General features: G+C 46.7%; 1 protein-coding gene across 1 annotated transcript in view; it reads right to left on the bottom strand.

Annotated features, from left to right (window-relative positions):
• Positions 1 to 1,988: 1,988 nt before the first annotated feature.
• VPS13C (vacuolar protein sorting 13 homolog C) overlaps positions 1,989 to 15,809 on the bottom strand; it is a 2,873,871-nt gene continuing 2,860,050 nt past the window's right edge. Inside the window, exon 83 of the mRNA XM_085648297.1 lies at positions 1,989 to 2,448. Coding sequence (XP_085504423.1) covers positions 2,347 to 2,448 — 102 coding nt within the window. The 3' untranslated portion in view covers positions 1,989 to 2,346. The remainder of the gene's footprint in view (positions 2,449 to 15,809) is intronic.

Below are 15,809 nucleotides of genomic sequence, written 5' to 3'. Positions count from 1 at the left end.
TTTGCCACCTCTTATTTTATTTTTACTTTTTAAATGATCCTGATTGTATTTGTAATTTATTAGTTGTATTTGTAATTTGTTAGTTTGTTAAATCTCCGTATGTAACACACTTGGTTCTATTGTAAAGCGCTCTGACACCTTTGGGTAAAGTTCGTGCTATATAAAACTGCATTAAATAAATATACTTTCATGTGTGTAGATGCCTGCGGCTATGCGGGAAATGCATATCCATGCAGGCTTCCTTAATACCTTCTCTAGGCAGGCCTGTGCGCCTAGTCGGTCCCCAGCTCTGCCTTTGACCTCATGCTGTGATGCACGCGGGGGGAGGGGAGCTCACGCCGGGCTTGTTTGTTACTACCAGACAGCTTGCTGCAGTGTTTCCAGCCATCTCGGTGAAGATCCTTCTCGGGGTAGCTTTGCTGCCTTGTAGTCCACCGTAGTCTGCGGGCCTCCGTACAAGCCCAGCCTTATTTCCAACAGTCGTAGCCTACCTACTGTAAAGAACGAGAAAGCAGGAGTAAAGGAGGCAGTCGGCAAAGCAAGGAAGTGAAGGGTGGGGTGTGAGGTTGAACAAAGGGGCAGTACTTAAACAGGGGAGAAGGCATAGGGTGTGAAGGGAAGAGTTGGTGCGCGGGGGGGAGGGGGTCAAGGCCGCAACAGCTGGAGAACGGGCAGAGGCCAGAGCTGCCCGACAGGGCTGGGATCAGAGTGTGTGTGGGGGAGAGAGTGGGTTAGAATGAGTGAAGTGGGGAGCAGGAACTGACCGGAGAAAAGGGAAATGGGCAGCTCCTGGGAGACAACTCCTGGGTGAGGGAACAGCACTCACAGAGGAGGTGGCTGTGGGGGAGTTCCTAGCCTACGTCAGTCGCATTGGGTCCCCAGGGCATTTATTAGATTGCTTTTGTAGAGTGCTGTGTCACCTTACAGTCCCTTCTCAGCGCTAGGCCACTAGGCCGATGCTGAGTAAGCGGAAGTTGCGCCGAGCTGCTTGCAGTTTTCCGATTGGTGGGAGACAGTCCCTCGTGCAGGGGTTGAGTGTAGCTGATCTGGTCCTTTCACGGAAGGTGATTGAGGGCATCTAAAAACAATGAGTAGTGCCTGGCCCTACAGCCGGTATTAGGTGCTACAAGGACCGGTATCATTGCCTCTATATGCACAATGGTGCCTGCAAGGTGTCTATGAGCAACATACAAGTTCTGCATTCCTACTGTTTTGTCTTAAATCCACCTACCACCAACAGAACACTGTCCACAGCACTTAGAAACTAGGCCACAGAATTCCACAGCCCGTTCCAACCATCAGCGTAGCTTCAGTGCACCGCACGGCTTTCGTGAGCAGGAGATGGTCATAGTATGCAAAATCGATAAATAGCCAACTATCGCTTCTTAAGGCATTCTTGGGAAGAGACGCTTGAATACTTATGGACCAAAATTCCATTTAAAACAACCACGGCCGTGCAAGCCAGGTTGGCAGCGAAAGTGCCGCATTTGGAGCAAAAGTGCACTAGGCCAGCGCGACCGCCATCTGTTTCCAATTAACGCGACCGCGAGACCTGGGCGCGATAATTGGAAACAGATGGCGCTGCTGCTCGATCCCGAGCTCCCTAGGCCAGGGGAGAGAGAAGGCGGTACATGCACCCGCCTTTGGCCAATTGCGGGCTGTCTTTCTTAGAAAGACAAGTTACTTACCTTCGGCAACGCATTATCTGGCAGAGACTTTATCTAGCTGCAGATGCCTAGGAAATTCAAAGATAATGAATCTGCAGCTAGAAGTCTCCATCACGTTTATATTTATTTCATCTGCACCTCCATCTGAAAGCTGTCATCATGCCCAGCCCACGATCAGTATTAAAGATGTTTTAATACAGCGTCATTCTTGACAAATGTATCCAAGACAACCACAACAGACAACCAGCTTTATATTTAACAAAGGGTACGATAACGGTATGATTAGCTAGATTTAAATATTCGTAACAGGTACAAGCATAATTAATCACAAGTAAACGTTTTATTTTATTGCAGACTAATATATTACTTCAATGAGTCTTCTTCAAATACATGAGGTCAGATAATAGTAGGCCATTCAAAATGTTACTTCCAAGTTATCAATTCTTACAAAATCTGTATTTTTCTTCATCAATTTTATGAATTATTATCACATAGTTAAAAGAGATGCATATCCGAGCTTCATTGCATTGTGCAAGCCACAATGTATATGTAAGCAAAATTACAAAGTACAAGGTAAACAACAATTCAAATGTTCTTTACATAGTGCAAGCCGAGTAGAAAAATATCATGGTACAGACGATAAGAAAAACATAAAAGTTAAACTGTAGTAAGATGACTGTTATGGGAGTGTGTATTGTTTTATAAATCTAACGGATTTCTGTTTCACCAGTTTCTTCTGTTGCCTTGTTGTCTGAGCTTCATCAATGGCTTTAGTTACAGTCTGTAAAGGAAACAAAATATCGACAAAAAATCGTAATGATTGGTGATGTTGTCTGTAAATTTAAAAACATTTAGCCAACATTCTGCTTTACTGGCTGTAAATTTAAAAACATTTAGCCAACATTCTGCTTTACTGGCTTCAAAAACAGAATATCATTTGCACCCTCTAGGATAAATGTGCCTGGCCAGTGCCATCCCTTGACATACATACAAATGTGTACTTTTAAAATACCGTACATATTATGCTGTTATTAACTGGCGATGAAAAGGGAATACACTTGCATTGTCCTAGTTCACAACCCACAATAATTATATTGATTCTGAGTAAGTAAAAAAAAAAGCAAAGAACAGGTACAGGCAACGCCAATTGCTTTGGCTTTTTTGATAGTGAGAGGGATTTTACCAGTGCTTTAATTGGGAAAAAATAAGTGCAGGTACTCACCTGAGATGTGGATTAGGGGGCGGGGTTAGGGGGGCAGGGCTATGGGGCGGGGCTACGGGCAGTGCTAAGGGACGAGGCCAGAGGCACACATTTAATTTGTTTGAGGTGTAATTGGTCTGCAGATATTCACACTGCAGACATCATGCATACAAGAAGAACATGCACAGGGATATAGAAGCACTTGTGCACGCAGACAGGGTATTTAGTTCATGTGTTTAAGGATCGCATATTCTGATGTGCACATTACTACACCTTGATTCCCTGCCCCCCCCCACCCGCCCCACAGCTGTGCTTACAGCGTCATCATCACCACCTTTCTCCTCGATCTGGCTCCAATCAAGTGCTGCCCTACTCTGCTATGCCAGCAGGAAGCATACTCTTAGGTCTGAGTCAGGAGATGTGCCTCTTAGCAGGCCCTTCTCGCGCACCTACTGTGCAATTGTCTCCACTCCCTGCCTGCTCTGATTGAATACATATGGGCGTTGTTCAATTAGCAGATTGTAAAGGGAGATAGCACTCGAGTGCTTCACGAAAACGGACCGACTCCTCAGCTGTGTCACGCTTCTTTCTTTACATGCCAAACTGCACTGAATTGGCTTGCTGTCCCGTGAGTACCGGTACTCTCTTTGAGACAAGAAAAAGTTCCGGTATTCAAAGGCAGAACATTTAGAAGTGCCGGTACTTACTATCGGTGAGTACCGGCCCATTTAAAGCACTGGATTTTACCAAAACACATTAACACCCAACACAGGAACGATATGGTAACAAGCAGTAAATACGTCTTTACCCAAAAATTAGAGGCACGGGACAAGTGGTAGGAAGGAAGTCAAGGTGCTCTCGCTCTCACAAACACACACACAGATACAACACAGATGGCAACAGGGCAAGTGTCACTCACATTGTGCAGAACAACTGCACATGCAGCAGTAAAAATACTAGCACATCTACAATATCAAATGTAATCCCTCTTCTGAGAGCGGGTAGCGCCTCCACCTGCACAAGGGTAAATCCTGAAGAAACAAATCTTGGGCTAAACACAGAGCGATACACTCACACTGGATGTAAAGGGCACACATGTCCAATTTTACCATAGGAACTAAGATGACTCCTTGTCCAATATTTTATCTGTGGCTGTTGAACCAGCAAGGAGGAAGGTCTACCGTGTCACAATTGAGGCCCTTTGATTATGATATTATTCAGGAACAAGGGAGGCATGGCAAGGGCAGGAGAGCACCCATGCTCATTGTCACATACTTCTAGTTATGTACATTCCTGTGCGTCATGATTTAGGAAGCAAAGGGACTGTGCAAATGTTAAGTATAATCCTTCTCACCCTAATAGCCAAAGTAGGCAGGCGGGGTGGGAGCGGTTACCTAACAAGTGGGCTCCTGTCCCATAGATGGGGAACACAGGGGTTCAGGCACACACGGTGCTAGAAGGACGGCAGCTAGGTGGGATCAGCAAATAGATGGGGCAATGTGAGCCTTGGTGTCTGAATTCGTTCCGTCCAGAGTTGGCATGGGGCTAGGTCATGTGAGGCAGTGGAACTTTCCCGCAGGAGGGTGAATAGTTCTAGGCACAGGTTCACAGGCCAGAAGGTTCTTTGGTTTCATCAGACACTAGCTGATCCAGGCTAACGTCAAGGCCTATTGTGTTATAGATGGGGTTCATCTATCAACAGTAGGGAGGGATCTCTTGCCTTAGATTTGCAGGAGGCCAGGAAATGAGCGGTCGCATTTGTGAAATGTGCGGTTTTGGTGAAATCAACAACTACATGGGTCAATGTGAGCTCTGGTGGTCTGAGATGATCCCCTGCAGAGGTGGCACAAAGCTAAGTCAGTGGAGGCCGCTGAACATCCCTGTAAGAGGGAACTGTTCATGGCGTAAGTTCGCAGACCAGAGGGGTCTGGGTTTCAGCTGACACAAGCTGATTCAGGCTAATGTTAAAGGCTACTTTGCTAAAGATGGGGTCCATTGTCACCATTGCCATCCAGGCGTACGCCTAGGTTAGGTTGACAAACATGGGGAGCATTTGTCACAGGCGGGCATGGACACTTTCCACTGGACATGCACGAGGCCCTAGAAAGCAGGTTGCAGGTCAGAAATGAGCTGTTTTGGTGGGGGGGGGGGGGCTCTGGCGGCAACGGGGGCCGCCTCCAGAGCTGTGGCGGAGTTACAGGGCAATCTGGAAGCAGACTGGTACAGTAAGGCTACCTCTGAGGCAGACAGGTACAGTAAGGGTACCTCAGCACGGCACTGTAGGAGTGCGAGAGCCAAAGACCAGGAGCCTCAGGGCAGGTTCCTGGAAAACCGCGATGGTGCCCCGTTAGTCCTTCGGGTGGTTGGGGGCCTGACCAACCAGGGGTTTGCCCTGCTACGCTCCGCCCTGAAAAGGGCGTGAGTAATAAGAGACCAGTGTGTCACGTGATCTGGAGGAGGAGGATCACAAAAAGGTGTAGCACTGATGGAGTGTCCCACAGTGCTGGCTCATCAGGCGGGTGGGGCAGCATAGGTTGGTACAGCTGCCTGCACTTGGATTGCCCGTAAGATAACCCACCATATTGCATACTTTTGTATGGAGTAAACCTGCAGTAATATTTCCCATAACAAAAGTGGTCTTGTGTATTTATTTATTCATGCATGCTCAGACTGTGGGTGGGGGGGAAGTTGCCGATAATGGCACTAAGGATATGTAGCAGGTTTACGTTGAGTGTATCATTTCCACTAACGTGGTTGCCGCTCATGTTGTTTTACTGAGCACAATACTACAAGATTTATCACCTACCTCTGAAGCTTCATTGACACTTTTGTGTTTGTAAGAAATGCGACACTAAGGGCACCCTAAGCAAGGAGATCAACTTCCTTGATTCTTGAAAATTAGAAAGATGTTGGCCTTAGATGGCAAGTTCAAGCGGTACTACTGCCCAGCAAATAACTAAAGCTGAAATGAACAAGAGTCCTACCTTTTTTTTTTTGCATATTCATATAGCGCGAACTCGATCCGAAGGTATTGGAGCGCTTTACACTAGCACCGTATTTACATTACACATTCAGGCACGGGGAGATTAAGTGATTTGCCCAGAATCACAGGATGTGGACGCGACCCCGAGGCTCGAACCCTGGCTTCCACCACCAAGGTCGGCAGTCTAGCCGACGGACCACATCCTCTCCCTTTGTTACATCCCTTTACCTTTGTTAATGTTCTTTTCTGATCGACATGACCCATATAGATTCTTTACTTAAATCCCTTCCCTTTGTCACAATTCCCAATCACCAGCATCAGGTAGCACTGTTTAGTTAACAGTGGCAACTTGAGGCTCCACTTGAAATGACGTGTCAAAAACTATGCAAGACACCACCATATGCACCTAGTTCAAGAGTCACAGATGTCGTTTCTTCCTGTTTGACGGTCGTTAGTGTGACATTTCTTACAAGCACAGAACAGAAGTATAAGAGAAGCTTCAGATTTAGATGACACACCTTTAAATATTATGGTCAGGTCCGTTCATTTTTACGCTCTAAGACACTCAAGGAAGTAAAAAAGACAGAGCAAACAACAATGCAGAATAACATAATATCCAGAAAGGGAGAATGGATGGGTGGCATTTGTACAAGTTATCATGTGCTGCAGAAAGGACACTTTCGGAGTACCTTGTTATTCTAGTGGACATTAATACCAGCAGATTCTTTGCACGCCTAAAGCAACCCAAAATATGAACTGGGTTAATGATATTACTCCACATTAAATCAGAAAGACTGCAACACTGCCAATACTTCAAATAATGCTGTGAGAAAGTGAAGACCTAATCAGCTGCTTTACAAATGTAAAAAGTGTCAAAGTAGCAGTCGCACCTCTCGTGGAATTAAATCTGAACAAAAACACTTTCTAGCCAGCTGATAGCATTGTTACACCATCAAGTCACCATCAAAATATCCAACAGGAAACCATCTTCTTCCAAACAACACAACCCATCTTCATGCCATGGAAATATACTAATAAATTATCATCCTCCTTAAAATGACTGGGTCTTTGTATATATGAATTTGCTGATCCTGCTTGTGGAGCTCTCCCATCCATGCAGGAAGAGCAGCTCCAGTCTTCAAGCATCTAAGGCTGCTGCCGCGGGAGACTTCTAGCCTCAGGATTCCCTGCATCTGCACATCTGAGTGCAGTTGACCTACCTCCATCAGGCTGACTGTAGTCCCGTGGCATGGGACATGCCCAGGTAGAGCCCAGGCCAAGGGCGGTCCCGTCTTGCACCCGGCAGCACCAGGAAGAAGCAGGGCAGGGCCACTCACCGTGGCTTTCTTCTGGTCTCCACTTTTGCTTGCCTGGGCCAATGTTTGACCAAATGAGGACCTACAATTTGAAGGGTAACTATTAATTTGAAGTGTTTATTGCATCTGACTGCTGGGATGGGTAAACACAAGGCTACCGAGCCCCTCCCTAAGAAAAAGGTAAAGCTCCCGGGTTGTTTCTGAATCGATTCCATGAAGCTCCATGACTATTACCACACTGAAGGATATAGACATTTTAATTAAGGAGGTGGAATCCCTCTGGAGTGGGAAAAAGGTGACGAGAGACCATAAATCGAGGAAAGGGGAGGCTGGGAAGATAGCCCCAATATTTTTTACAAAACTGAAATTAATCTCCCGCCCTGAAGTGACAATATCCCGGCCGGAGTGAAAATATTTCTCAGCAACTTGAAATCCCAGGGACGAATGAGGCTAATCCTTCTATAACTGGTACCTTTAACCAAGGGGTAGTTCCGATTGAGCCTGTGATTTTATGTTCGAATAGAATTCCTGTACTTGCCGACTTTCAAACTGATTTTGGTAATGTTGAGAATTGGCGGGGCCTGGGTTGGGAGCGAAACCCATATAATGCCCAATGAATCTGGGGCTGGCCAAGTATGGCACAGTATATATGGTATTGATGGGGGAGTGGATATGTTTAGAATTATCGCTCTTGTTAAGAGATTGTTGATCTGTGGGCACAATTGGCGTTTGTCACTTCAGAGGTTGAAAAACTCAAACCCACAGGAACAGTGTGTAATAATAAGTTACTCCCCCCCATTGTCCAATGGGGCATATTTTTAATGGCAGAACAAAACAAAAAAAGGGATTGTATAGCTGGAGTTAGCCAAGCTCCCTCACAGAAGAACAAAGGTTTGGCAGCAAAAGCCCATGCGGTGCGACCTCTTTCCATGGCTTTCCGTCTCCCACACATGCATGACTGGAAGGTCTAGAGCCCCTGGGGGGGACAAATAACTCCCACATCCAGCACACAGGGGCGCAACAAACTCTTGAAAGGATCATGTTGGCAACAGCAAGAGATTGAATTATGTTTATTTGACTATTGTCCCAAAATTGCCTGAGAGGTTGAGGGAGGATGAGGTTTCGTTATCTAACAAATATTTTTATTATATAAGATCAACACAGAATTTATATTCATTAATACGGGAGGATATTGTAGCCACAAAGAGATCCCATGACCTTTCGTCCAAAGGGAAGTCATGCATAACATGAGATATCCTAAAACAATCTCCTTGTAATACATAAAATCAAGTAGTGCTACTCAAACATTCTATAAAACATAAATCCTTATTCCGAAACAAATGCCGTTACCTCGTATCATCCAACCCATCACATACATGAGATGTTATACAAGCGCAAAACAAAGGGGCATTCAGCTTAACTAAGCCCCAAATTAAAACATTTGAAGGAGCAGCCATCACTAATTACATCACGAAAAATGATCCACCCCAGCACCGATTTCAGTTGCTTTGAAATGTTGACTCTAAGGTGCATCTCCTGGGTCTGTGTTAAATTGCCTTATCATCTTTGCTCTAATGCTCCAACTCCAATGGAGTTACTTCGCAACTGCGCAAACAATGGGTTCCTTTGTTTCAGCTGGCAAGAGCCTCAGGGCCATTTCACATTGCCTCACCCCAATTGCTTACAGATTGGGAGGATCCAGGATGTCTTTGGCTGGACATAAGCAGGGCAAAAGAAGAAAAAGTGATGCAGAGTTTCATCTGGGTATTGACACATTGGGCAGGCCAAACTCATGTCCACCATGTCTAAACCTAATAGACAGTTACCTAGGCAAAGGGACTGAAATGTAATTTAAAAAAGATTTGCACATACTGTGTGATTTTATATCTAAAAAGGCCACAGTTAGAGCTCCTTGTCTACTATTGCGCACCTCCAGTGCCCATTCATGGGCCCAATAAGCTTCCTTAAGTGCATTCTTGGAAAGAGACAGAGGGCTATCCCAATTATTTCAATAGTCTTCTATACAAATTTATGTGTCTCTTTAATGGAGCTGGTCCAATGGATCTTGTGGCTCTTATCTAGTTCAACTATTACTTTAAAAGCTTTATAATACTCTTGCTAAGGCATGTGATGACATAACTCTTCTCCAAAACAGAACTGTACTCAACTGCGCTTTGTGGACAATTAGTTTTACACCCAAATCCCAGCTCAAGGGTAACTGGGGCGTGCTCTTTGGGAGCCCAATCAGAGATCTCAGGAAATTATTTTCAGCTTTACCCAAACAGGACAATCCTGAAAAGCCCCACATCTCTGCTCCATAAAGGGCACTACCTTCACATTATATACTTTTGATGAAGGTAAAAAATGGCTAGTTTTACATTCTCTGTATCCCAGATGCATGTTAACATAAATTCATAGTACTCTTTTTCACCTGTAAAGACCCAGACACATTATGAATAAATCGTATACATACATTCTGAGACTCTTTCTAGTTCTGATCCCTTCAATGTGATACTTCCTCTAAAAGACTTATGCAGGGGAATAGTCATAAATTTAGTTTTTGATTGGTTTATTGTCTGCCCTCTTTCTACACAATAGTCCGCAAACCGATCAAAAAGTGTCTGCACACCCACTGGGGTTTTGTATACCAACAGAGTATTGTCTGCAAACAACAGGAGTGGAACTTTCTTTCCTACGATCTTCGGAGCATCACTTTCAAAATTTCTCAGCTAAGTTACCACGTCATTGAGATATATGAAAAATAAGGTCGAGGCAATACAGAGCCTTGGAGGGGCGTGGCCAGCGGCGGAAGGAAATGGCCGCTCATTAGCTCGGACTATAACGGATCCACAATAAATAGCGGAGGCATTTGCAGATTACTTTGAACAAAATGTATACTCCCTCGGTTGCTGCTACCGATGAAGACTCCAGACAGTTCTTGGCAAATGTGCCTCTGCCGGCCCTGTCCCCCAATAAAAGAGAGTCATTTGAGGATGAAATTACTGACTAAGAGGTCCAAAAAGCGGTAGGGAATATACAGTCTGGGAAAGCAATGGGTCCCAATGTGTTCCCTATTGAACTCCTCAAATTACTAGCTCCATAATAGTACCCTACCTAAGAGACATGTATAACAAGAGCTACGAGAGGGGGTGCTTGCCACAGGACCAGAGGCTCACTTCTATTGTAGTCATCCGTAAACTGGGGAAACGCAGGGACAAATGCGGTTCCTATCGGCCGATCTCATTAATTAATGCTGAGGCCAACATTTTTGTGAAATTACTAGCTTCTTAGTTGACACCACTCCTCCCCTCGCTCATGCTTGCGGACCAATCCTGTTTTATGCCGGGCCGCAACATGGCTCTTAACCTCCACAGGCTCAATAATGTGATTGGGGCAGGATTCTCTACTATCTGGAGAGGCTCGGGTCATATAACAGAAGCGGCAGGGCCTTTGAAGCTTCCTGCCATGGATTGCACATCCTGCGTGGAGGAGGGGTGAACATCTTGACCCAGAGTAGCTTTGTTCTTGGCCTCTGAGAGCAAAGGCTCTCACCTCAGGAAGTCAGAAACCTGTCTATGGTGGCTGTCTGGTCGAGACCAGTGAGTCAACACACTAGTTGCCAGTAGATTTTCAGGGGGTATCTCTAAGGTGCCCTCTGAGTGCCTTCATTAATAAATCTGCCACTGGCATCAGTGTGGGTTTATTAAGACAAGGTGTTTGGTACAAAATACCTTGGAGTACAGTGAAGCAAACATGTAGCTGGGGAACTCATAATCGCGAGTTTCCAGCCCATGTACTTACCATAGCTTCCCTGTGCATTTATAATACCTAAAGTTCTGCTTAAATATCACAAGGACACATCCACAGAGGCAGATATGCTCACACATGGGGTGTAGTGCACCCAGCCTTAGGGCAGTAAGGCCTGCTGTAGGGGTGACTTACCTCTATCAAATGGAGTGCTTTGCCGGTATGGCACACAGGGCTGTGTGCCTTGTTGACTCTTCGCTTTTCTCTGCACCAAGACACACAGGCTGAAATGGCAGTTTGCATGAGCTTGGCGAGGGGCATTATAGGGTGGCACACAACATAATATAACATGTGCATTTGTAAAGCGCACGTTCACCCGTAGGTCTCTTGGCGCTGAATAACAGATGTTTTTTATTACCCAGCTCAATGGTACTCATTTAAGCGACCTAAGAAGGATGGAAGGCTGAGTGGACCCGTCGGGATTTGAACCTGTGACCATAAGGTCGAACACCGGCCCCGACAGTAGACGCATTAGTCCAGTAAGCTACCAGATCCGGCACAATTCATGCTGCTGCCCTTAGGGAACCTCGTTAGTTCCAAGGCCCTAGATACCACTTACTTGGGACTTACAGGGATCCTAAAGGGGTGCCTATTGTGGTACAATGGTACAGTTTAGGGAAAGAACCCTGGTACTGGGGAAATGGTTAGCAGGAACTCAGAACACTTTCAGTCAAAGTTGCACCGGGACGCCAGGCAAACAGTGGGGGGTACGATGTCAAAAGGGGCACTTTCCTACAATTTTAATTAAAGATTATTTTCAAAGCTTAAATTATTAGTGCTGCAGCATTTTTTCTTTTGCTCCACATTTAAAATAAATATATAAAATTAATTTACAATAATATTTAACATTAAAATATTTTTACTCACTTTTTCCAAGTTTAATAAACTATACAATACAGAAATCTCTATCCCGACTGCGAAGTCTCCCTAAAGTAAAGTATAGGGAAAAGTAAAAATGTTTATTTACCAGTTTGTTTAATCTAGTTTGTGAAGTGTCTCATTTTTGGAACGAAAAGATGGTTTTAGCTGTAGTGTCACCTCTCCCTATTGCATACAGTAAAAGGACCAGAAGCAGACAAAGCTGAAGCTGCATCACTCTTCTATCCAACGTTCAATTCACTAGGAAAGCCCCTTTCAAGAAAGAAACATCAGAGTGCAAGAATCCGTTGGTTTGAATAGACAGCCTTTCAAAAAAACACAAAATCGAGACCCCAGGGCTAGAAATGTCAGTGAAACGTATTCTGAAGGTCCATAGTAGAGGTGAGATTAGAGAAGGCGGCTCCTCATTGACATGGTAAGAACTCCTTGGGGAGCCCAAGGGCCACATGTAAGGTTGCATCCATACATCAGCGCCTCCAACAAGAACGCTATATGAATTGAAATCAGCATGCATACAGATGAGACAACAGCCACAATCGTCCATCTACATCCAATATTAACAGAAAATTTAGAGAGAATGTCCAGGTCCAGCAAAATTGAGATACATGTGACACTAAGCGCATATGACATTTATACGAGATCTTAGACAACTCAATGAGAATTGCATTCAGTGATTTAGGCAGAGGAAGTTTCTTTTTCTTTTCAAAAGATTTTATTGATTTTTTTCTAAATGGAATAAAAGGGAAAGCACATGTACACAAGATGACTACAATGCCATTGTTTGTTTTAAAGCTTATAACACTCATTTTTTGCTTATAATAGAGATATTTACACAACAAAAGATGTTCAGAACAGGCGAAAGGCTAATACATCCATTAAGATATCATGTGGAAGCATAGTGACCTTATTGGAATCATTTTGTGGGCTTCATTGGGCGACGGGGGGGGGGGGGGGCTAAACAGGAGAGGAAGAGAAAAGAAGAGGGAGGCCAGGGCAAAACGGAGGGGGGAGTAAAAAAATCCAATCCATGCCACAATTTGTGAGTGCATGAGGGAGAGTATTTCTCTCAAACCACCTGAGTTCAGGTTGATGAACAAGTTAATTACCTTCGGTAACGATGCATCTGTAAGAAACATTAGTTAGTTAGATTCCTCACCTTAGAATATCCCCAGGCGTCAGACTCGATCCGGAAGATTTTTCGTCAGCAATACCCCTTGCGCGTCGCTAGGCGTCGTCTGCGGCTCAGCGTCCGTCGCCGGCGTCGTGCGCCGGGATGACGTCGTCGGAGTACTTAGATGCTGCCCTCACGCGCTGACGTTAGTTCTTGTACATAGCCTTCCGCGCCAGGAACGCAGAGCCATGCAAGAAACCGACACTGGTGCCAAAAAATTCTAGGGCCCTGAAAGGGATAGCCTTAACCCTAGATGTCAGTTCACAGAAACGGGGAGGATGGGTGGGTCGGTGAGGAATCTAACTAACTAATGTTTCTTACAGACACATCGTTACCGAAGGTAAGTAACTTGTTCATCTGAAAGAAACACGTTAGTTAGATTCCTCACCTTAGAATAGATACCCAAGCAATACCAACCCCGGTGGTGGGTCTGCGAACCAAGATCACACCAGAAAGTTCTGGAGGACAGAACGGCCAAAGAAGCCATCCCTCCGGACTTGGCTGTCAAGGCAATAATGCCTGGCAAACGTGTGCAGCGAAGCCCACGTTGCCGCCTGACAGATGTCCTGCAAAGGGACCCCCCGTCCCAAAGCAGTAGTAGCCGCTGTGGCCCGAGTAGAATGGGCGCGCAGCCCAACAGGCGGTTCCTTTTTTGCCAAGGAATAACAGATTTTTATACACAAAACGACCCACCGGGAGATGATCCGTTTGTGTACAGCTTTTCCCTCCTTTGCACCCACGTAGCCAACGAAAAGCTGGTCGTCCACTCGGAACTGTTTAGTGCGGTCCAAATAAAAGGAGAGCGCACGTTTTGGGTCCAGACGGTGGAGCCGCTCTTCCTCTTTGGAAGGATGCGGAGGCGGAAAGAAGGTGGGCAAGGTGACAGATTGCCCAAGATGAAAGGGGGTCACCACTTTCGGTAAAAAGGAAGGACGAGGCCGAAGGACAACCTTGTCCGGATGAACAGATAGAAAAGGAGGCTTGGACGATAGAGCCTGGAGCTCACTCACCCGTCTAGCCGAGGTGATGGCTACCAGAAAAGCAGTCTTAAGAGTTAGAAGACGAAGAGGACAATTGTGAAGAGGCTCAAAGGGAGCACACATCAGGAATGTCAAGACAAGATTCAAGTCCCACTGAGGCATTACGAAAGGGACAGGAGGGAACGTGTGAGTAATGCCTTTAAGAAAGCGTGACACTACAGGGGACTTGAAAAGAGAAGGCTGATCTGGAAGCCGTAAGAAGGCAGAGAGAGCAGCAAGATAACCTTTCAAGGTGCCCAGGGCAGAGCCCTGCCGGGCCAAAGAAAGAAGAAAGAGGAGAACCTCAGAAAGAGGGGCGGAAAGGGGATCCACAGCCTTTGCTGTGCACCATGCCACAAATTTGTTCCACCGGCAGGCGTATACCGTCTTCGTGGAGGGACGCCTGGCTTCCAGGATGATATCACAGACTTCAGGAGGCAAGTCAAATGGCATCAACTGCCGCCGCTCAATCTCCACGCTCAATCTCCACGCATGGAGGTGGAGGCTGGACAGGTTCGGGTGGAGGACCGTCCCCTGCTGCTTCGACAGAAGATCCTTCCGAAGGGGCAGACGTATCGGTCAACATACTGAGTAGCTCGGGATACCAGTACCTTCGTGCCCAATCCGGAGCCACCAAGATGACTTGGGCCCGGCTCTTCTTCAGCACTCTGGGCAGAAGTGGTATAGGCGGAAAGGCGTACAACAGACCGCAACTCCACTCGCGACGAAAAGCGTCGCAGAGTGAGTGCCGCCTTGGAAATTCCAACGCCCAGAACTGCTGACATTGCGCGTTCTCGTCGGTGGCGAATAGATCTAACCAAGGCTCTACCCTCTGCTGAAAGAGACCTTGCGCCACCTCGGAGTTCAGACGCCATTCGTGATCCATCATGCACCGGCGGCTGAGTTCGTTCGCTCTGGCGTTCAGAGAGCCCGCCAGATGTTGAACCACCAGGATGATGCCCTGGTGTTCCAGCCACGTCCAGAGGCGCAGAGCCTCCTGACAAAGGGTCCACGACCCCACCCCGCCCTGTTTGTTGCAATACCACATGGCGGTGGTGTTGTCCGTGAACACCTGCACGACACTTCCCCGGACAGAGGGAAGGAAGGCTTTCAGTGCAAGTCGGATCGCTCTCAGCTCCAACAAGTTGATGTGGAGGCGAGACTCCGCCGGAGACCAGAGGCCTCTGATCTCCGCCTCTCCCATATGGCCACCCCATCCCAGGAGGGACGCATCCGTCACTACGACATGCTCCGGTAGGGGTAGGGAGAGGCTCTTGCCCGTGACCCAATCGCGGTCCGTGAGCCACCACTGCAACTGCTGTGCAGTGCCTTCCGAGATCAAGATATGGTCGGACAGGTTGCCGTGATGCTGGGCCCACTGAAACTTCAGGTCCCACTGCAGAGCCCGCATGCGCCGCCTGGCGTGATGCACTAGTAGGATGCAGGAGGCCATCAGCCCCAGAAGCCGCAACACTAGCCTGACCGAAACCCAGGATAGAGGCCAAAAGATGGGAATCAGGGCCTGGAAATCCCGGACCCGCTGTTCCGGTGGATGAACCCGGAAGAGCGCCGAATCGAGAACCGCTCCGATGAAAAGGAGCTTCTGAGAGGGGCTCAGGTGTGACTTTGGCACATTGATGGAAAACCCCAGCAAATGCAGGAGATCCGCCGTAGTCTGGAGGTGGGAGACGACTGCTTGGGGCGAGGCCGCCTTCAACAACCAGTCGTCGAGATAGGGGAAGACTGGAACCCCTGATCTGCGCAGA

Source organism: Triturus cristatus, chromosome 3_2, assembly GCF_964204655.1.
Source record: "Triturus cristatus chromosome 3_2, aTriCri1.1, whole genome shotgun sequence".
Taxonomy (NCBI): Eukaryota; Metazoa; Chordata; class Amphibia; order Caudata; family Salamandridae; genus Triturus; species Triturus cristatus.
This window is presented reverse-complemented; position numbering and strand designations above follow the sequence as displayed.